The following is a 24,284-nucleotide window of genomic DNA, read 5'->3' as shown; positions in this document are numbered from 1 at the left end:
ATTTCTATATACTTATCTCTACCACATACAAACCCATAACTAAGCGTAAGCCTTTCTGGACATTTGGATTTGAGCACAACATCACCCCCATCTGGTGGTGGCTGAACCCAGTCACAAATGTAAGCAATTTAGAGACCATTTAAGTCAAATGTACAAAATGAAAATGTTTATAATCATGTCATTATACTGTAGATATACAAATGTACATTAAATTACCAATGAAGAATTTGTTATAAAAAAATTTCAATGTTCCATCAAGGGATGATAGTTTTTAAGATAGTATTTAAGATAGCATTTAAGAAACAAGTCACTTCAGACTTACCATAAAGGGAAACCTAATTGAAAACTAGAAACTGTTCCATGATATTATTTTTCCTATTTCAATAGCTTTTGGGGTACAAGTAGTTTTTGATTACATAAATAAATTATATAGTGGTGAATTTTGAGATTTTAGTGCACTTATCACCCAAGTAGTGTATGTTGTACCTAATACACGGTTGTTTTATCCCACACCCTCAATATCCTCCCCTTCTGAATCTCCAAAGTCCATTTTATCATGCTGTAAGTCTTTCTGTACTCTTAGATTAGCTCCCACTTATTATGAGAACATAATCTGACATGATTTTGATTTTTTTAAGATTTATTGAGACTTGTCTTGTGGCCTATCATATAGGCAGAATGTTCCTTGTGCTGATAAGAAGAATGTGTATTCTGCAGTTCTTGGGTACAATGCTCCATTCCTGAGTTACTTCACTTAGAATAATGGCCTCCAGCTCTATCCATGTTGCTGCAAAACACATTATTTCATTCCTTTTTATGGCTGAGTAGTATTCAATGGTGTAGGTATGTATACATACATACATATCCATACATATCATATTGTCTTTATTCACTCAGTGGTCAGTGGCATTTAGGTTGGTTCCTTATCTTTGCAATTATAAATTGGACTGCAATAAATATATATGTGCATGTGCCTTTTTCATATAATGACTTCTTTTCCTTTGGATAAATACCCAGTAGTGGGATTGCTGGATTCAATGGTAGATCTACTTTTCGTTCTTTAAGGAATTTCCACACTGTTTTCCATAGAGGTTGTATTAATTTACATTCCCGCCAGCAGTGTATAGGCATTCCCCTTTTACCACATCCACGTCAACATCTATGTTTTTTTGACATTCTAATAATGGCTATTCTATCAGGAGTAAGCTAGTATCTCACTGTGGTTTTATTTTGCATTTCCCTAATGACTAGGGATGTTGAGCATTTTTTCATATGTTTCTTGGTCATTTTTGTATCTTCTTTTGAGAAATGTCTATTCGTGTCATTTGCCCATGTTTTGGTGGGATTATTTATTTTTCTTGCTGATTTGAGTTCGTTGTAGATTCTGAATACTAGTTGTCAGATGCATAGTTTGCAAATATTTTCTCCCACTCTGTGGGTTGTCTCTTTATTTTGACGATTATTTCTTTTGCTGTAGAGAAGCTACTTAACCAGGTCCCATTTGTTTATATTTGTTGCAAGTGCTTTTGGGAATTTAGTTATGAATTCTTTGTCTATGCCAATGTCTAGAGTTTTTCCTAGTTTTTCTTCCAGGATTTGTATAGTTTGGGGGCTTAGATTTAAGTCTTTGACCCATCTTGAGTTGATTTTTGTACAAAGTGAAGGGGATCCAGTTTCATTCTTCTACATGTGGCTAGCCAGTTTTCCCAGAACCATTTATTTAACAGAGTGTCCTTTCCCCAATTTATGTTTTTGTATACTTTGTTGAAGATCACTTTTGTATGGTTTCTGTTTGTTTCAATCTCATTTAGTTCTGATTTCAACTTTGTTATTTCTTTTTCTTGTGCTAGCTTTGGGTTCAGTGTGTTCTTGCTTCTCTAGTTCCTTGAGGTGTGGCATTAGATCTTCAGGATGTCATCTTTCAGACATTTTGATGTAGGCATTTAGTGCTATAAACTTTCCTCATAGCACTGCTTTGGTTGTATTCCAAAGGTTTTGATAACTTGTGTCACTATTAACTATGAATTTTTTTTTTTTTTTTTTTTTTTGAGACGGAGTTTCGCTCATGGTACCCAGGCTGGAGTGCAATGGCACGATCTCGGCTCACTGCAAACTCCGCCTCCTGGGTTCAGGCAATTCTCCTGCCTCAGCCTCCTGAGTAGCTGGGATTACAGGCATGCACCACCATGCCCAGCTAATTTTTTGTATTTTTAGTAGAGACGGGGTTTCACCATGTTGACCAGGATGGTCTCGATCTCTTGACCTCATGATTCACCCACCTCGGCCTCCCCAAGTGCTGAGATTACAGGCGTGAGCCACCACGCCTGGCCCAACTATGAATTTTTAAATTTCTATCTTGATTTCATTGTTAACTCAAAATCTTTCAGGAGCAGATTGTTTAACTTCCATTTATTTTTATGGTTTGGGGGGGTTCCTTTTGTAGATGATTTCTAGCTTGATCTGAGAGGAAATCTGACATGATTTTGATTTTTTTAAGATTTATTGAGACTTGTCTTGTGGCCTATCATATAGGCAGAATGTTCCTTGTGCTGATAAGAAGAATGTGTATTCCGCAGTTCTTGGGTACAATGCTCTGTAAATATTTGTTAGGTCTGTTTGTTCAAGAGTGTAGTTTAAGTTGTTTCTTTGTTGACTTTCTGTCTCAACGATCTGTCTAGCACTGTCAGTGGAGTAATAAAGTCACCCACTATTATTGTGTTGCTGTCTATCTTATTTCTTAGATCAAGTAGTAATCGTTTTCACGAATCTGGGAGCTCCACTGTTAGCTGCATATAAACTTAGGATTGCAATATCTTCTTGTTGGATCCATCCTTTTACTATTATAAAATGACCTTGTCTTTTTTTTACTGTTGTTGCTTTAAAGTCTGCTTGATATAAGAATAGCTCCTCCTGCTCGCTCTTGGTTTCCATTTGTGAGCAACATTTTTTTACTTCTTTGCCTTGAGTTTATATGAATCCGTATGTTAGGCAGGTCTCTTGAAGACAGTAGATATTTGGTTTGTGATTTTTTTTATCTATTCTGACAATCTCTATCTTTTAAGTGGAGCATTTAGGCTATTTACATTGAACGTTAGTATTGAGATATGAGGCACTGCTCCATTCATCCTGTTAATTGTTACCTAGATATTTTATATTTTTCACTGTGTTGTTTTTAGGCCCTGTGAGGACCTATATTTCAAGAGGTTTTATTTTGGTGCATATTGATCTTTTGTTTCAAGATTTAGAACTCATTTTAACATTTCTGGTGTGACTGGTCTGGTAGTAACAAATTCCCTCAACATTTGCTTGTCTGAAAAGACTATTTCTCCTTCATTTATGAAATTCAGTTGTGCTAAATACAAAATTCTTGGCTGACAGTTATTCTGTTAAAGGAGGCTGAAGATAGGACCCTAATCCCTTTTAGCTTGTAAGGTTTCTGCCAAGAAGTCTATTAGTCTGATAGGTTTTCCATTACAGGTTACCTGATGCTTTTGTCTCACTGCTCTTAGAATTCTTTCCCTCATGTTTACTTTGGATAGCCTGATGACTATATGCCTTCCTGATGGCCTTTTTACAATGACTTTCCCAGGAGTTCTCTGAGCTTCTTATATTTGGATATCTAAATCTCTAGAAAGGCCAGGAAAGTTTACCTCAAGTAAGTTTTCTAAACTTTTTGCTTTCTCTTCTCCTTCAGAAATACCAATTATTTTTATGTTTGGCTGTTTTACATATTCCTATATTTCTTGGAGACTCTGCTCATTTCTTTTAATTCTTACTTCGTTTTTGACTGATTGGGCTGATTCAAAAGCCTTATTTTTGAGCTCTGAAATTGCTTCTTCTACTTGTTCCAGTATATTGTTGAAACTTCCCACTATATTTTGTAACACCTTAAGTGAGTCTTTCATTTCCAGAAGTTCTGATAGGTTCTGATAGGTTTTTGGCTGTTGTTATTTCAATTTGATTTAGTTCTGCTCTGATTTTGGTATTTTCTTTTCTTCTGTTAGCTTTGAGTTCAGGTTGTTGTTTCTTTAGTTCCTTCAGGTGTGACATTAGGTTGTCAATTTGTGATCTTTCAGACTTTTTGATGTAGGCATTTAGTGGCATAAATTTTCCCCATAGCACTGCTTTAGTTATATCCCAGAGGTTTTAACAACTTATGTCACTATTAATTATGAATTTTTAAATTTTCATCTTAATTTCATTGTTAACTGATACTATTGCCGATATTCATCTTTTTAGAAAATTTTACATTTACATCCTGAGTTTTTTTTTAAACTTCTCTATGTTGGTTTTTACTTTTTTCTAGTACCTCTTTGAGTAGCTTAATAATCTTTTGAATTCATTACTCAGTATTTCAAAGAGTTTATCTTGGTTTGGATCCATTGCTGGAGGGCTAGTATGATCTTCTAGGGGTGTCACAGACCCTTGTTTTATCATATTACCAGAATTACTTTTCTGGTTCCTTCTCATTTGGGTAGACTACTTCTTCTGATTGTTCTTGAATTTATTTTTGACTATATTTTTAAAATTTCTTTTTTTCCCTTAAGAATGTGATTTTAATGTTTACAGCTTATTGTAGTCTAATTCAGTTCTTGGTGCTTTCAGGAATGAAAACTCTAGGTTCCTTGGTTATAAAGAGTCTTCATACGACAGCTTTCTCTGCTGCTGGTTGTGGTAGCAATATGTTGGTAATGTGAACAAGTTCACTGCCTCCTATAGGGTTGAAAGGGTATAGGTCTCTTGACGCTTAATCTCATTCCCCTGTGATGTGCACATATATATATACACACATATATTTCCCCCCCGCCCCAGTATTTTATTTACTGGGTTGAATATTTCAGGCTTCAGGAGGTATCCACAGGTAAAAACCAGCTATGGCTAAAGCAGGTGGGCAAATGCAGTATCCAATGGTGGGCAGAGGTCCCAGCCTTGACAGAGGTGGCTCAGGAAGCTCTCAGTGAAACACACTGAGGTCTTATCAGAGGGAAGGACTGGAACCAACTCAGCTCCCTCCTCAGGCCAGTAGAAAACTCATCTGCAGGAATGCTCATGTACCAAGTGGAGAGAGATTGTGAATCTGTCTCTCATGTAGTCCTGCACTTGAAGAGTGCTCCTCCTGTGGGGATGCAGTCACCCTGAAGTGTTTCAGAGAGGCTATCTATAGATACACCCATGCCAAGCTCCCATGGGAAAAAGCCCCATCTGTGTCTGCAGTGGTAAACGAGGGGAAAAAGAAGTTATCTTCTCTATGACTCTTCACAAGCACCAGGGCTACCAGACTGTTGGGGCAGAGCTGCAGACTTTCCTTGCTGAGCCGGGCATGGCAACTGTACCTCTCCTGAAAGGAACTTCCCACCAGTGGAAAGATCTGGGACTCAAGGCTTGTGACCAGGGTTCTTCTGTCCCATAGGGTGGTCCCTTGATGTGATGCACTCTCCCTTCCCCTAGGAGTAAGATTCCCTAAGAGCCAGACTACTGTGAATGCTGTTGTTCATCTGGGTGTAGCTGCCCAATGTGGCTGCCATACTCCAGGCTCGTGCTGGGAATGCCTGCAAGGAATCCAGAGATATGACCTGTCCTCAAGACTCCCAGCAGTGGGTACCAGAGAGGGACTGTTAAGGAAAATCGAGTCCAAAATGGGTGTGGTTTCAAAGGCAAGAGCTTCCCAGTGCCATGCCTCCATCTGCCTCCCCATCCAGGAACCTAGAGTTCTTTGTCTGACTATCCCATCCTCGGGCTAGGTAAAATTCCACGTGTGCTCCTTTGTTTATAAAGCCCATGGAAAGCTCTAGATCTGCTGCGGATCCCCTTTTAGCCAATCCGACATTAAAGTCGAAGATCAATCACTCCAGAGGAAGTTTAAAAGAACTCCTCTCATTGGACAAGAACATGAATGGGGCGGTAATAACCCCAAGATTAAAGTCCCACTGCCCCTTACCTGTGTGGACTCCTTCTCCGGATCCACTCCCACAGCAACGTGGGCGCTGTCTCTCTCTCTCTACCTGTGCCAATAGCCCTTCTGGATTCCCCTCCCATGGCAGCATGGGGGCTCTATTTCTTTCTCTTTCTCTGCCTAAATAAATCACTCTCTGCTAAACTCTTTGGGTCCAATATTTACTTTAACAGTAAGTTCACCACGCCTCCAGGGCCCCTTCCTCATTCTTAGGGCAAAGGGAGCCCAAGAACCTCGAGCACATCCAATCAGGGAGGGAGCTGAGTCCTGTCCCGTCCTGCAACTGGTTACACCAGCACCAGCTCTGAGGAGGGAGTGGCAGGAAAGCAAGGTAGACTGAGATTCCTTGGTTATGGATAGCCTTAATGTGTTGGCTTTCTCAAATAATGGTTGTAGTAGTAATGAAAAGGTTACGTGGACAGACTCAGGACCTCCTGGTTAGCCAGGGTAGTACAGGCAATGGTGATAGCTAAGGTCATGCACAAGTTTTCTCCTTCCTGAGTGCAGTGTTATTCTACCTGGTGATGATGTAATGGACTGTGTCAGTTGGCCTCCAACCAGGAAATGATGCGTGCAAAAGAGCACCAGCTGCAGTAGTAGCACTGGAATTTGTGTTTGCCGTATGTTACCCAGGGGCAGTGCTCCGGTTTCTCAGGGATAGGCAGGGCCATAAAGCTCCCCAAATTTTCTGTTCTTTGTGTTGAACTCCCAGGGTGGCTGGAGGGGCAAAGCCAAGTGGGGGCTGGGTGAAGCAGGTCCCTGCTCTGACTCTCCGCAAGTGGGGCAAGCAGCAGCCCCTGGGCAGAGGCTGGAGGGAGGTTTCTCCGGTCACCGGGGTAATGTTCCAGAAAGGAGCATTAACTGCCTCTGCTACACAGAAAATTTTATGTAGGGAGTGGGAAGTAACAGGTAATAGTAAACTCCACCCAGCTCCCACATACTTGGCAAGGCAGATCTCACACCCACAGTTTCCCAATAGCAACATCCAGCTAAGTTCCAGGCCTTCTACTAAAAACTGCCCCAAGCCATATGCCTTCCCCCCTTCCCCACAGAGAAACAGGAACCATGGTTCAGGCCACACCCCTCACAGTTGGCTCACACAGCTGGGGCACCCAGCTCCTGCGCTGGTGGCTATAGGACACTTGCCACTAACCCCTTGGTTCTGGCCAAAGGAATTCTTCCTCATTCAAGGTTATCACGAAATTCAGTTGGGAGCTTCTTTCAACCTGGGACTGCTGCCTGAGTTAGCTGCTGGACTTACATGAGATACTCTGTGAGGCAGAATAAGGAATGGCTCCCCTTGGTCTGTGCTGTAGACTGGGAAAGCAGGCAAGGACACAAGGCTCCTCCCACTGTTGTTGCTTTTATATACGTCACCACTCCCTAAATCAGGTCCAGTGTTGGGTAAGGTAAATGCCTTCCCCTGTGGGCTGGACTCTCAGGTTCCCCTGTGGGGATGTATATCCTGGAGGCGGTCTCTTCCTCTCTCACCCTCTGGGGACTTAAACAGTTTTTCACCTGGTTCACAGTGTAGGCTGTAGCCTGCAGCTTCTTTCAAAGCTCAAGGTGCATTTTCAACATTTCCTATCAATGAACAATTTTAATAGGCTTGAAAGAAAACCTAAAATCTTTACCAACTACAACATCTTGTAGCCTCTCAAAAAACATTAATTACTTCAGTACTTAATTGGTCTCTATTATATATAAATCATACTTTCTCTCATCTATATGTAAGTCAGAAATGTTTTCCTATAAGTATTGTTTTATCAGATTAAGAAATATCACAGCTACAATAAGAAATCAGTGTATGAAATAAGTTTAAACTACCTCTCCCACAATAAATATATTATAATGCTTCTATGACAAATTTGGTTTTAAGAATATTCTCTCATGACACATGGTGTTAATATATTGCAGCTTAGCAATAAAAATCTAAAACTCAGAAAATAGACCATAAGCAATAAAAATTAGTAGAGGAAATACTTTCTATCATATCCAATTGCTTATTTATACTTTTAAAAAATTATTCAATAATGAAATAAAGCTTTAATATAGAATATTAAGTCAATAACAGTCAACCCATAATACCAACATAAAATACATTCTCTATATAAACATGACCTTATATATATATATAATATATATACACACATATACCTTAAACACAAAAATAAGAAAGCTGGAAAGATCTCAAATCAACACCCTAACAATTAAAACAACTAGAGAAGTAAGAGCAAACAAATCCAAAAGCTAGCACAAGACAAGAAATGACTAAGATGAGAGCAGAACTGAAGGAGATAGAGACACAAAAAGCCCTTCAAAAAATTAATGAATTCAGGGGCTAGTTTTTAGAAAAGATTAACAAAACAGATAGACCGTTAGTTAGACTAATAGAGAAAAGAGAGAAGAATCAAATAGACATAACAAAAAAATGTTAAAGGGGACATCACCACTGATACCAGAGAAATAAAAACTACCATCAAGAGAATACTATAAACACCTCTATGCAAATAAACTAGAAAATCTAGAAGAAATTGGTAAATTATTGGACACATACACCCTCCCAAGACTAAGCCAGGAAGAAGCTGAATCCCTGAATAGACCAATAACAAGTCCTGAAATTGAGGTACTAACTAATAATCTACCAACTAAAAAAAGCCCAGATCCAGATGGATTCACAGCCGAATTCTAACCCAGGTACAAAGAGGAGCTGGTACCACTCCTGAAGCTATTCCAAACAACTGAAAAGGAAGGATACCTCCTTAACTCATTTTATGTGGCCAGCATCATCCTGATAACCAAAACCTAGCAGAGACACATCAAAAAAAGAAAACTTAAGGCCAATATCCCTGATAAGCATCAATGTGAAAATCCTTAATAAAATACTGACAAACTGCATCCATCAACACATCAAAAAGCTTATCCACCACGATCAAGTTGGCTTTATCTCTGGGATGCAAGGCTGGTTCAACATATGCAAATCAATAAACGTAATCCATTACATAAACAGAACCAGTGACAAAAACCAGGATTACCACAGTAGATGTACAAAAGGTCTCTGACAAAATTCAGTATCCCTTCATGTTAAAAACTCTCAATAAACTAGGTAATGATGGAACTTATCTCAAAATAATGAGAGCTATTTATGACAATCCCATAGCCAATATAGTACTGAATGGGCAAAAGCTGGAAGCATTCACTTTGAAAACAGGCACAAGACAAGAATGCCCTCTCTTACCACTCCCATTCAACACAGTATTGAAGTTCTGGCCAGGGCTATAAGACACGAGAAAGAAATAAAACGTATGCAAAAAGGAAGAGAGGAAATAAAACTGCCTCTGCAGATGGCATGTATATTTAGAAAACCCCATCATCTCAGCCCAAAAACTCTTTAAGCTGATAAGCAACTTCAGCCAAGTCTCAGAATATAAAATCAATGTGCAAAAATCACAAGCATTCCTATACACCAATAACAGACAAGCAGAGAGCCAAATCATGAATGAACTCCCATTCACAATTGCTATAAGAGAATAACATACCTAGGAATACAGCTAATAAGTGAAGTGAAAGACCTCTTCAATAAGAACTAGAAACCACTCCTCAAGGAAACAAAAGAGGACACAAACAAATGGGAAGACATTCTATCCTCACGGATAGGAAGAATCAATGTTGTGAAAATGGTCTTACTGTCCAAAGTAATTTATAGATTCAATGCTACTCCTATCAAACTGCCATTGACATTCTTCACAGAATTAGAAAAAACTACTTTAAATTTCATACGGAACCAAAAAGGAGCCTGTATATCCAAGACAAACCTAAGCAAAATGAACGAAGTTGGAGGCATCATGCTGACTTCAAACTATACTACAAGGCTACAGTAACCAAAACAGCATGGTACTGGTACCAAAACAGATATACAGATCAATGGAACAGAACAAATACCTCAGAAATAACACCATACATCTACAACCATCTGATCTTCAACAAACCGGACAAAAACAAGCAATGGGGAAAGGATTCCCTACTTAGTCAATGGTGCTGGAAAAACTGGCTAGCCATATGCAAAACTGAAACTGGACCCCTTCCTTACACCTTATATAAAAATTAACTCAAGATTGATTAAAGACTTAAATGTAAAACCCAAAACCATAAAAACCCTAGAAGAAAATCTAGGCAATACCATTCAGGACATAGGCATGGGCAAAGATTTCATGATGAAAATGCCAAAAGCAATTCCAACAAAAGCCAAAATTGAAAAATGGGATCGAATTAAACTACATCGCTTCTGCATAGCAAAAAAAACTATCATCACAGTAAACAGGCAACCTACAGGATGGGAGAAAATTTATGCAATCTACCCATCTGATGAAATTCTAATATCCAGAATCTACAAGGAACTTACACAAATTTACAAGGAAAACAAACAAAAAATCAAAAAGTGGGCAAGGATATGAATAGACACTTCTCAAAAGAAGACATTTATGCAGCCACAAACATTAAAGAGATCAACGTCACTGATCATTAGAGAAATGCTAATCAAAACCATAATGAGATACCATCTCACGTCAATCAGAATAATGATTATTAAAAAGTCAAGAAACAATAGATGCTGGCAAGGCTGTGTAGAAATAAGAACGCTTTTACAATGCTGGTGGGAATGTAAATTAGTTCAACAGTTGGGGAAGAAAGTGTGGTGATTCCTCAAGTATTTAGAACCAGAAATACCATTTGACCTAACAGTCCCATTACTGGGGATATACGCAAAGGAATATAAATCGTTCTACTGTAAAGACACATGCACATGTATGTTTATTGCAGCTGTATGTACAATAGCAAAGACATGGAACCAACCCAAATGACCAGCAATGGCAGATTAAGTAAAGAAAATGTGGTACATATAGACCATGGAATACTATGCAGCCATAAAAAAGAATGAGTTCATGTCCTTTGTGGGATCATGGATGAAGCTGGAAGCCATCATCCTCAGCAAACTAGCACAGGAACAGAAAACCAAACACTGCATGTTCTCACTTATAACTGGGAGTTGAACAATGAGAACACTTGGACACAGGGAGGGGAACACACACCAGGGACTGCTGGGGGCCGGGGAGCCAAAGGAGGGAAAGCATTAGGACAAATACCTAAAACATGTGAGGCTTAAAACCTAGGCTGGACGTGTTGGCTCAGGCCTGTAATCCCAGCACTTTGGGAGGCCGAGACAGACAGATCACCTGAGGTCAGTTCAAGACCAGCCTGACTAACAAAGAGAAACCCCATCATCTCTACTAAAAATACAAAACTAGCTGGGCGTGGTGGCACATGCCTGTAATCCCAGCTACTTGGGAGGCTAAGGCAGGAGAATCACTTGAACCTGGGAGGCAGAGGTTGCAGTGAGTGGAGATCGCAGTGAGTGGAGATCATGCCATTGCACTCCAACCTGGGCAATGAGAACAAGACTCCATCTCAAGAAAAAAAAAAAGAAAGGAAGAAAACCTAGATGACAGGTCGATAAGTGCAGCAAACCACCATGGCACATGTATACCTGTGTAACAAACCCACACCTTCTGTACACGTATCCTGGAACTTAAAGTAAAATTTAAAAGTTTTTTAAAAAGAAAAGAAAAAAATAAAAATAAAAAAATCTTCTGTCTCCTCCTTTAACTTCTGTAGTTTCAGGTTTTACATTTAGGACATGAATTCATTCTGAGTTAGTATTTTTATATGAAGTCAAGTATGGATACAAGTTCACTGTTTTGCATATTGAGATCCAATTGTTCCTACACCATCTGTTGAAAAGACTATTTTTTCTCTACGAAATGTGTCAAAAATCAGTTGTTCATATATATGTGGGTCTATTTCTGGGATCTCTGTTCCATTGATCTTTATGTCTTGATTACTAAAAGGAGTCTTTATAATAAGTCTTCAAATCAGGCAGCATTATTCTTCCAACTCTGTTTTCTCTTGAAAGTTATTCTGGCTATTCTAGATCTTCAGAATTTCCATATGAATTTTTTAATCAGCCTGTCAATTTCTAAAAGCCTCCTGGAATTTAAACTGAAATTGTGTTAAATTCATAGATCAAGTTGGGAAGAGTGTACATCTTAATAAATAATATTAAGTCTTCCAACTGATGAACAAAATTGGTTGACTGATTTAGATCTTCTTTGTTCTCAACAGTATTTTGTAGTTTACAGGTTCTACACATCTTTTGTTAGATTTATCCCTAAGTCTGTCGTATTTTTATGCTGTTATAAGTAATATTTTTGAATTTCAATTTCCAATTGCTTGTTGCTAATAGAGTATACAGAAATACAATTAATTTTTTATATGTTTATCTAGTATACTAAAATCTTCCTCAACTCTTTTATTAGTTATAGTAGCTTTCTTTGAAAACTCAAAACAAGATACCACAATATACCTATTAGAATGACTAAAATTAAGAAGACTGACTGTAACAAGTGTTGGCAAGGTTGTAGGGGGAAGTAGAACTTTCAAATACTACTGGTAGGAATGTAAACATTACAACTACTTTGAAAAATACGCTGGCAATTTCTTAAAAGCTAAACATATACCTACCATATGATCTAGACATTCCAATCCTATGTATTTATCCAAGAGAAATGAAAGGATATGTTCATGCAAAGACTTGCACATAAATGTTCATAGCAGCTTAATTTATAGTATTAAAGAATTAGGAATAACCCAAATGTTCATCAGCACGTGAATGGATAAAGCAACTGTGATATACCAATGGAATATTAGTCCGTAATAAAAATGCAAAGGTATTAATACACACAACAACACTGATGAATTTCAAATTTCTATAACATAAAACTCTCTCTTTCAAAGTATACAATGCAGTGGTTTTTAGTACACTGACAAAGTGGCACAACAATCACCACTAACTAATTCTAGAACATTTTTATCACCCTAAAAAGAAATCTGTATCCACTAGTAGTCACTCCACACCCCAGTCTCATAGAATATACTTAATTTCCAGATGACAATGTATTTCTTGTGGGTATCCCAAATCAAGCCTCAAAACCTTTCAGGTTTGAAAGATTGCTTTTAAGTTAATTTCAAGGGTCTGTGGTATAAACACTGCTATTCTTCATCATTTTATTCTTTCTAATGAAAAACAGAATCATATTGATAAAGACACTGACAGTTTTAGAGGTGTTTCCAATTGTAGAAGTGTCATTTAGTATATATAACTATAATGGTTACTGCAAAATTATTATTTTTATTCACGTATTAATTTCATATATAGTAATTTATTTTTCCTTGGTTTCTCCTTATTAGTTATAAATACCAGGACTGGTCAAGACTGAACTACAGTGGTGAAAGAAAAAGACATGATGTCTTTGCAAATATTAAATCACACATCAACTGCAAAGCTTTAAAAAATTAGATTACTTCAATCCACTTTGAGATCATTCCACCATAAACTATAGTTTCTCAAAAACTTTTTAACAATCTTTATAAAAACTTTAGGTAAAGCCAACAGCACACTGGAAGGATAATGGTTTTACACTCTGCATTATACCAACTCAGAACGTTATGTTCAATAATTGTGCCTTTTTTTTTTTTAAAGAATCACCATCTGTATTACAGCATCTATCACAGAAGAAATGATAATCATAATCCAATCAAAATTTAGCAATATTTTTAATACTGAAAGGAGTGTCAGTGATGACAAACATACTTAATAAGCCTTGGAGTAGTATGTATCCGGGTTTGATGATTCCATAATCCCACAAACTATTGTTGGTACACAGATATTAAATGTGATACAGCAAAACAGTAGCTGATACTTGAATTTTTACACTTCTATGCTTAGATCATACTGTGAAAACACACAAGCATCATTCACTGTTTAAAAAGTTAACGTTTTTTTATGAGACAAGATCTTGCTCTCTCACTCAGGCTGGAGAACACTGGTGCAATCACAGCTCACTGCAGCCTCTAACTTGTGGGCTCAAGTGATCCTCCCATTTCAGTTTCCCAAGTACCTGGGACTGCAGGCACATGCTATAATGCTAAACTTTTATTTTGTTTTAACTTTCTTTACTTCTGAATTAATTTTTTTTTTTTAGAATGAGAGGAGATCTGTTCTGTGCATCCAGGCTGGTCTCAAACTCCTGGCCTCAAGCAATACTGCCTGCCTTCACCTCCCAAGTAACTGGGCCTTCAGGAACCAGCCACCATATTCAGCTCAAAAGTTTAACTTCTTATATAACATATTCTAAGCATACTAAATCACAAGTTAGAGACATTTCCAATTATTTTCCTAAGTAAAACCTATATTTGAGTAGTATATAACTGTAATGCTGTCAAAGCCTTATTTGTGAAGGATAGATTTCCTTGATTAATTTAAAAAATATGGAATAAGCATGACTATATAACTGAAAAATCAAAGACAGGAAAATTCAGAAAGAACATGTAATGCACATTTCTTGGATACTATTTTGGCATAACTGCTTTCAAAGCACAACCCAAAAGTACCTTACTATCTGAAGACTCTTACTATCTGAAATGGATATAATCAAAGACTTCTGAACCTGTAAAGTATAAATGCCACTACATATATCCACTCAGAAAAACTATTGGGTACCCAGTGAAAAGAAAACCACCAAGCCTCATTAAAACACAATGTTGGGCAGTTCTATGTGCACTCACTAGCTATTCAAAATTTTGCCTGAAAAATTATGATGTGCTGCATTATGGACCTGGCAGCTGGTTAACAGTCAAAAGCATGGACATTAAATACTTGACTATCGAGGTCCTGTAATAAATGTTTGAGGAAAGAATGAACAAAGAAATACATTTTTAAAACTTGCTAGGCATAGTATCAACATGGGATTTGTCATCTTAAAAGCATCATTTCTCTAGAATATCTCCTAGAAAAAAAAAAATTTAACTTCACATAAATATGTACATTAATGTCCATAGCAGCTGTATTCATAATCACCAAAAACTGGAAACAATACAAATGTCCTTCAATCAGTGAATCAATAAACAAACTGCAGGATACTCATACAATGGTATTCAATCAAACACAAAGTAACAAACTATTAGTACACCCAAAAACTTGAATAAATCACAAAGGTATTATTTTGAGTACAAGAAGACAGCCTCAAAAGGTTACCTACTTTGTAATTCCATTTATGTGTCATTCTCAAAAAGACAAAACCACAATAATGGAGAAAAGATCAGTGGTTGCCAGGATTAGTGGAAGCAGGTAGGCGTCATCATGAAGGGATAATGAGGGAATGCGGGGGAGTGATGGAATTGTTCTGTATCAAGACTGTAATGGTGCTTACATGAATCTATATATGTGTTAAAATTCACAGACATGTATACGAAAAAAGGCCAACTTTACTATAATTAAAATAAATAGCATTTCAAAGAAATCAACTAATTGTACTTACTCCTTCTGAGAGCGGTTACAATATTATACACAGCCAATTATTTAAAAAATTTGTTTAACAGTACTTGCTGATGGTGATAACAAGTCAACCAATCATGTGACTTAAAAACTCTTTAAATCTCTACTAACTTTTTAATAAAAAAAAAAAAACTTACCAAGTTCATTGAGACTCTGAGCAGCTTTTGTTATCTCTCTACTTCCCCCTTGCAGTTGTCCTTGGAGTCTCTTACTGAGATTCAAGATACGAATAATTCTCCGAAGCAAATCACAGGCAACCTGTGCAAACAACACAATGTTAAATTAGTTGATCCATGAAAATTTATTACTATTATTAAATAGCAATAACAAGCACAGAGGGTTGAGATAGGTGCAGCAAATCACCATGGCACATGTTTACCTATGTAACAAACCTGCACATCCTGCACATGTATCCTGGAACTTAAAATAAAAAGTTTTTTTTTAAAAAAAAACCAAGCACAGTGGTTCACACTTTGCTTATATGTGAATCTGCCCATTCCTTCCAGATGCTAAAGATTCACTCATGCTTTGTTTCCCACCAATGAAAAACCTAAACAATCACAAGTCTTAAAAAGCATCAAATCTCCTAGAGAACACACACAGAAGTACTATATTTACATTTTACAGTAAACTCCAATTTATCCCAAGTGGAGAGAGCTTCGAACTGAGGCACTGTGAGAGCCAAGGATTCTCTCAGTCCTAAACCAGTTTTATTCTCTAGCCCACTGGTTCTCAGTCTTGACTACAAATTCAAGTGGGTAGATTCAAAACGTTCTAATGCCCAGGCCATAGCCCTGACCAGTTAAATCAGCATCTCTAGGGATGGGAACCAAGCATAAGTTATGTTTTTAAGATTCCCTGGTGGTGCCAATGTGCAGCCAAAATTGACAACCACTATATTAGGCTGCTTAGCTTCCTACTACTGCCTCCTGCTATTTCCAACTCCAGCTTCTCTTTTCTAGACCCTGCCTGAGTGATCTTAAAACTTCTCTTGCAGAGGGATCCAAGATGACCGAGTAGGAGCAGCTCTGGACTGCGGCTCCCAGCGAGATCGCAGAGGGTGAATGGTCGCTGCATTTCCAGATGGATTTTTATTGCCCACAGACCAGAAGATTCCCAGGCCAAGGAGTGTCACGGGTCTCCAGCGCGGCTGTTTTGGCCAGTATGGCAGGTCTCCGCACAAAAAACTCACATGGGTCCAGGTGCCGTTTCAGCTGGCGACTGGAGCACCTGGGAGACAGAGTCGCCCATTCAACTGATAAAACGGGGACTGAAACTGGGAGCCAAGCCAGGAGATTCCTGGACAACAAAGTTCCATGAGTCTCCAGCACAGCTGTTTCAGCCGGTGCAGTGGGTCTCCACACAAAATCTCACACAAATCTGGGTGCTGTATCAACTGATGATTGGAACACCTGGGAGACAGAGTCACCTGTTCAACTGAAAAAAAAAAAAAAGGGGGGGGTGTCTGAGGCAGGGAGCCAGGTGATCAGGACCGTCCGGTCCCACCCCCACAAAGACCAGCAATCTGAAATGCTGTGGATTAAGAGTTTCACAGCAAGCACAGCTGAACCCAGGATGGTCCAGCTCTGTGGGGGAGGGGCTGCAGGGAAGGACTGCAGGGACGTTCACACGGCAGCTGGGCGGAGCCCACAGCAGCTCAGCAACAACTCTGCTGGCAGACAGTGACCAAGCTGCCTCCTCACTGGGCAGGGCATCTGTGAAAACGGGCAGCAGCACGACAGAAACTTATAAATAAAGTCCTACCTTCCCAGGACAGAGCACCTGTGAAAAAAAGGCAGTTATGAGTTCTGCAGCAGCAGAGGTAAACGTACCTGGCCCAGCAGGTCTAAATGGAAGAACAGAGCTCACAGGTCAGCACTTGAGCTCCTATAAAGGACAGACTGTCTCCTCAAGCAGCTCCCCTACCCCGACATATACAAAGAGTCATCTCAAAAAGGAGAACTCAGACTGACATCTGGCAGGTATCCTTCTGGGACAAAGATAGCAGAAGAAGAAACTGGCAGCAACCCTTCCTATTCTGTAGCCACTGCAGGTGATCCCCAGGAAAGCAGGGTCTGGAGTGGACCTCCAGCAGTCCTCCAGCAGAAGGGCCCGACTCTTAGAAGGAAAACTAAGAAACAGAAAGAAATAACTACATGATCAAAAAATAGGACGTCCACTCAGAGACCCCATCTGAAAGTCACTAACTACAAAGACCACAGGTAAATAAATCCACAAAGATGGGAAGAAACCAGCACAAAAAGAAAGAAAACACCCAAAACCAGAACGCCTCTCCTCCTACAAGGGATCACAACTCCTCACCAGCAAGTGAACAAGGCTGGATGGAGAATGAGTGTGATGAATTGACAGAAACAGGCTTCAGAAGGTAGGTAATAAGAAACTTCTCTGAGCTAAAAGAACATGTTCTAACCCAATGCAAACAAACTAAGAACCCTGAAGAAAGGTTTGACAAAATGCTAATGAGAATAAACAGCTTAGAGAGGAATATAAATGAATTGATGGACCTGAAAAACACAACACGAGAACTTTGCGAAGCATACACAAGTTTCAATAGCCTAATTGACCAAGCAGAAGAAAGGATATCAGAGGTCGAAGATCAACTCAATGAAATAAAACAAGAAGGCAAGATTAGAGAAAAAAGAGTAAAAAGAAATGAACAAAGCTTCCAAGAAATATGGGATTATGTGAAAAGATCTAATCTACATTCGATGGGTGTAACTGAATGTGACGGAGAGAATGAATCCAAGCTGGAAGGCACTGTTCAGGATACTATCCAGGAAAACTTCACCAACCTAGTAAGGCAGGCCAATATTCAAGTCCAGGAAATACAGAGAACACCACAAAGATATTCCTCAAGAAGAACAACCCCAAGGTACATAATTGTCAGATTCACCAGGGCTGAAATGAGGAAAAAATGCAAAGGGCAGCCAGAGAGAAAAGTCAGGTTACCCACAAAGGGAAGCCCATCAGACTCACAGCGGATGTCTCAGCAGAAACCCTACAAGCCAGAAGAGAGTGGCGGCCAATATTCAACATCCTTAAAGAAAAGAACTTTCAACTTAGAATTTCATATCCAGCCAAACTAAGTTTCATAAGCAAAGAAGAAATAAAATCCTTTACAAACAAGCAACTACTCAGAGATTTCATCACCAACAGGCCTGCATTACAAGAGCTCCTGAAAGAAGCACTAAACATAGAAAGGAACAACCAGTACCAGCCACTCCAAAAACGTACCAAATGGTAAAGAGCATCGACACAATGAAGAAACTACACCAACTAACAGGCAAAACAACCAGCTAGCATCAAAATGGCAGGTTCAAATTCACACATAACAATATTAACGCTAAATGTAAATGGGCTAAAAGCCCCAATCAAAAGACACTGACTGAGAAACAAGGAAAGATCTAAAATCGACACTTTATCATCAAAATTGAAAGAACTAGAGGAGCAAGATCAAAAAAACTCAAAACCTAGCAGAAGACAAGAAATAACTAAGATCAGAGCAGAACTGAAGGAGACAGAGACCTAAAAAACCCCTCAAAAAATCAATAAAACCAGGAGCTGGTTTTTTGAAAAGATCAACAAAACAGATGGACCACTAGCCAGTTTAATAAAAAAGAAAAGATAGAAGAATCAAATAGACGCAATAAAAAAAGATAAAGGGGACATCACCACCGATTCCATAGAAATATAAACTACCATCAGAGATTACTACAAACAACTCTATACACATAAACCAGTAAACCTGGAAGAAATGGATAAATTCCTGGACACTTGCACATCCTCCCAAGCCTAAACCAGGAAGAAGTCAAAACCCTGAATAAACCAATAACAAGGGCTGAAGTTGAGGCAGCAATTAAGAGCCTAACAACCAAAAAATGCCCAGGTTCAGATGGGTTCACAGCCAAATTCTACTAGACATACAAAGAGGAGCTGGTACCACTCCTTCTGAAACTATTCCAAAAAAATCCAAAAAGAGGGAATCCTTCCCAAATCATTTTGAGACCAGCATCATCCTGATATCAAAACCTGGCAGAGACTCAACAAGAAAAGAAAACTTCAGGCCAATATCCATGATGAATATAGATGCAAAAATCTTCAATAAAATACTGGCAACCCGATTGCAACAGCACAGCAAAAAGCTTATCCATCATGATCAAGTAGGCTTCATCCCGGGGATGCAAGGCTGGTTCAACATACACAAGTCTATAAATGCAATCCACCAGATAAACAGAACCAAAGACAAAAACCACATGATTATCTCAATAGATGCAGAGAAGGCCTTTGACAAAATTCAACAGCCCTTTATACTAAAAACTCTCAATAAACTAGGTATCTCAAAATAACAAAAGCTATTTATGACAAACCCATAGCTAATATCATACTGAATTGACAAAAACTGGAAGCATTCCCTTTGAAATGTGGCACTAGACAAGGATGCCCTTTCTCACGACCCCTATTCAATGTAGTATTGGAAGTTCTAGCCAGAGCAATCAGGCAAGAAAAAGAAATAAAGGGTATTCAATTCAAAAAGGAGGAAGTCAAACTGTCTCTATTTGCAGACAACATGATTTTATATTTAGAAGACCCCATTGTCTCAGGCCAAACTCTCCAGAAACTGGTAAGCAACTTCAGCAAAGTCTCAGGATACAAAATCAACATGCAAAAATCACAAGCATTCCTATACACCAATAACAGACTTAAAGAGAGCCAAATGAAGAACGAACTGTCATTCCCAACTGCTACAAAGAGAGTAAAATACCTAGGAATACAACTAGCAAAGACTGTAAAGGACCTCTTCAAGGAGAACTACAAACCACTGCTCAACAAAATAAGAGAGGACACAAACAGATGGAAAAAACATCCCATGCTCATGGTTAGGAAGAATTAATATTGTGAAAATGGCTAGACTGCCCAAAGTAATTTATAGATTCAATGCTACCCCCATCATGCTACCAATGACCTTCACAGAACCAGTAAAAACCACCTTAAACTTCATATGGAACAAAAAGAGAGCCCACATAGCCAAGTCAATTCTAAGCAAAAAGAACAAAGCTGCCGGCATCACACTACCTGACTTCAAACTGTACTACAAGGCTACAGTAATCAAAACAGCATGGTACTGGGACCAAAACAAAGATATAGACCAATGGAACAGAACAGAGGCCTTGGAGGCAATGCCACACATCTACAACCATCTACTCTTTGACAAACCTGACAAAAACAAGCAATGGGGAAAGGATTCCCTGTTTAATAAATGGTGTTGGGAAAACTGGCTAGCCATGTGCAGAAAGCAGAAACTGGACCCATTCCTGACACCTTACACTAAAATTAACTCCAGATCGATTAAAAATTTAAACATAAGACCTAACGCCATAAAAACCCTAGAAGAACATCTAGGTGAAACCATTCAGGACATAGGAATAGGCAGGGACTTCCTGACTAAACACCAAAAGCATTGGCAACAAAAGCCAAAATAGACAAATGGGTCCTAATTAAACTCCACAGCTTCCGCACAGCAAACAAAACAATCATTAGAGTGAATCAGTAACCTACAGAATGGAAAAAAAAATTTTGCAATCTGCCCATCTGACAAAGGGCTAATATCCAGAATCTACAAAGAACTAAAACAGATTTACAAGAAAAAAACAAGCCCATTCAAAAGTTGGCGAAGCATATGAACAGAAACTTTACCAAAGAAGACATACATGAGGCCAATAAACATGAAAAAATGCTCATCACCACTGGTCATTAGAGAAATGCAAATCAAAACTACATTGAGATACCATCTCATGCCAGTTAGAATGGCGATCATTAAAAAATCTGGAGACAACAGATGCTGAAGAGGATGTGGAGAAACAGGAACACTTTTACACTGTTGGTGGGAGTGTAAATTAGTTCAACCATTGTGGAAGACAGTGTGGCGATTCCTCAAGGACCTAGAAATAGAAATTGCATTTGACCCAGCAATCCCAGTACTGGGTATATATCCAAAGGATTATAAATCGTTGTATTATAAGGACACATGCACACGAATGTTCATTGCAGCACAGTTTACAACAGCAAAGACTTGGAACCAATCCAATGCCCATCGATGATAGACTGGACAGGGAATATGTGGCACATATACACCATGGAATACTATGCAGCCATCAAAAACGATGAGTTCCTGTCCTTTGTAGGGACATGGATGAATCTGGAAACCATCATTCTCAGCAAACTGACACAAGAACACAAAATCAAACACCGCATGTTCTCACTCATAGGTGGGTGTTGAACAATGAGAACACATGGACACAGGGAGGGAAGCATCACACACTGGGGTCTGTTGAGGAGAACTAGGGGAGGGACAGCAGGGGGTGGGGAGTTGGGGAGGGATAACATGGGGTGAAATGCCAGATATAGGTGATGGGGAGGAAGGCAGCAAACCACATTGCCATGTATGTACCTACGCCACAATCTCGCAAGTTCTTCACATGTACCCCAAAACCTAAAACGCAATAAAATATTAAAAAAAAAAAAAAACTCCTCTCAATTTCATTATTTCTCTAATTTTTTTCTTTTTTCTTTTTTTTGGGGGGGGCGGGGGGCGGTAACAGGGTCTCGTTCTGTTGCCCAGACTGAAGCGCAATGGCATGATCACAGCTCACTGCAAACTCAACCTTCTGGGCTCAAGAGATCCTTCTACCTCAGCCTCCCAAGTAGCTGGGACTACAGGTACATGCCACCATGCCTGGCTAAATGCATTTTTTGTGGAGATGAGGTTTTGCCATGTTGCCCAGGCTGCTCTCAAACTACTGGGCTCAGGTGATCCTCTGGCCTCAGATTCCCAAAGTGCTAGGATTACAGGTGTGAGCCACCATGCCTGGTGGTTTTTAATCACTAATCAATTATAAAAGAGAAAGTACACAAACAACAAAACCAAACTATTTCACATACTTCCTACTCCCTTTGCTTTCCCAGATCTAATACTGGATCTTTAGCTATCAAAATGCTGGGATAAGAAATAAAGGTTCATGTATTTTAGGACATTTTTTTACAGAAGCTGGATTCACAGCAGTTGCATGGGGGAAGAGTGTGGTGGATGGTGACAAACTGAATAACATGTAGTGATCTTCAGCCTCAGTAGTGATTACAAAGCACAGACATTCCATCCTGCTGTGTCACAACCATTTTCTAATGGCCCCAAGGCTAGCTGAGAAGCAAGGACACCTTCCTGCTTAAGGAAAAAAATCCTACATGGTGGCAATAAGAATTAAAAGCTCTGAGAAGCCAGGGTCCCTGAGTCTCCAGGTACAATCATTCTTTTATGGGTGAAATAAATACATGCACCAGAGCCACACACAGCCACACCCGTGCACTCACAAGCAATGCACTATATGTATGCATACACCATACTCAAATATAAACATACATACATACATTTACAAACATATGTTAAGTCAAAAGCAACTAAGTATTAAAATATTTACCTGACTGCTTTTCAGAGAAACTAGTCTGAAATACTTTAATAATTTTTTTAACGCCAAATGAAAATTTTCCCCTAGAAATTGAAGATTAGGGCATCTTTATCTTTTAACTAAATGTTATTCATTTTCTGAATAGATAATACAAGTACACGATTCAAAATTCAAGAGATAAAAAGAAATAACATTGAAAAGTCATCCTCCTCTCTCTCTCCCAACTATGCACTTAACAAAAGCAATCACTGTTGTTGCAGGTAGTTAAACAGGCATGAGTGAGGGCAGGAGAGGGCTACTGCCCCACTTAACTAGGAATGTAGTAGGCTGATGGTTCAGCAACTATCACATTGCCTCTCTAAAAGTGATAAATTGGCCGTCAGTGCCAAGGAGAGGCCATTTCTTGATGGTCCACACCTGGTGCACTAAACTGTTAACTGAATGCAAACACCAGGGAGAAGCAACTTCCTAGGCACCTCCTTTAAGACACAAAATGGTGGAGTGTAACCTGCTGGGGGCACTCCACCTGAAAAAGGAAGAAAGCCTCAGATGGGCATGCATACAACTTCCTAAACACACTGCGTTTGCTTACCTCTTAAGGCTAAGGAGGGCACTGCACATGCGGGCAGCCCACCCTAAGGGAAGAATCATGGGAAAGGAGTCAGGCTACAAAGTCTGCAGATTAAGGTTAAACACTGCACTTGACCTCAGTGCCCACTTGAGACTTTCTATGCTTCCTTTCCCATTCTAAAGCCTTTTTAAATAAACTTCCACTCCTGCTCTGAAATGTGCTTTTGTCTCTTTTTCTGCTTTATGCCCCTCAGTCGAATTCTCTCTTCTAAGGAGGCAAAATTGGAAGTTGCTGCAAATCCATACAGATTGGACACCAGTAACTTGGATATCTTGCACTGGAAACATTATCCGTTTCTTCCTTGTCAGAAATGGCATTTTTAGATAAATAATCTGGAACACAAAATCCCTAGCAACCATTTCTCTGAGATTCTAAATACATCGTAAGAAGAAATAAAGCTCTTACTCTAGCATGATTGCCATTCAGAATTCCCCATCCTACCCAACAAAGGGTATGCTCTCAAAAATGCAATCTTTATTTTCACTGTTTTTATTTTTAGCAACCATGCTTAATCTGTCACCAAGTCTTACCATTTGTCCTACTGCCTAAGAGTTGTTATTTTACCTTTATTCCTACAAGCATCACCTTAATCCAAATCTTTATCACTATTACCTTAACAATAGTGGTTTTTTGGATAGCTTTCAAGTTCCTCACTGAAATCTACCCAGCCAGATTTACCTTCTTAAAAATGCAGTTTTCAGCACTCCAACCCCCTTTTTAGTAAATTTTAATGGCTCTCTACTTACAGAGTATGTTGAATCTTCTGAGAAT

General features: G+C 38.9%; 1 protein-coding gene across 1 annotated transcript in view; it reads right to left on the bottom strand.

Annotated features, from left to right (window-relative positions):
* The window catches only part of COG5 (component of oligomeric golgi complex 5), a 364,197-nt gene that overhangs the window by 299,055 nt on the left and 40,858 nt on the right, over positions 1-24,284 (bottom strand). Inside the window, exon 6 of the mRNA XM_064374523.1 lies at positions 15,539-15,659. Within this exon, the coding sequence (XP_064230593.1) occupies positions 15,539-15,659 (121 nt within the window). The remainder of the gene's footprint in view (positions 1-15,538; positions 15,660-24,284) is intronic.

This window comes from Aotus nancymaae, unplaced genomic scaffold, assembly GCF_030222135.1.
Source record: "Aotus nancymaae isolate 86718 unplaced genomic scaffold, 86718_ANA_hifiasm-v0.15.2.pri h1tg000002l, whole genome shotgun sequence".
NCBI lineage: Eukaryota > Metazoa > Chordata > Mammalia > Primates > Aotidae > Aotus > Aotus nancymaae.
This window is presented reverse-complemented; position numbering and strand designations above follow the sequence as displayed.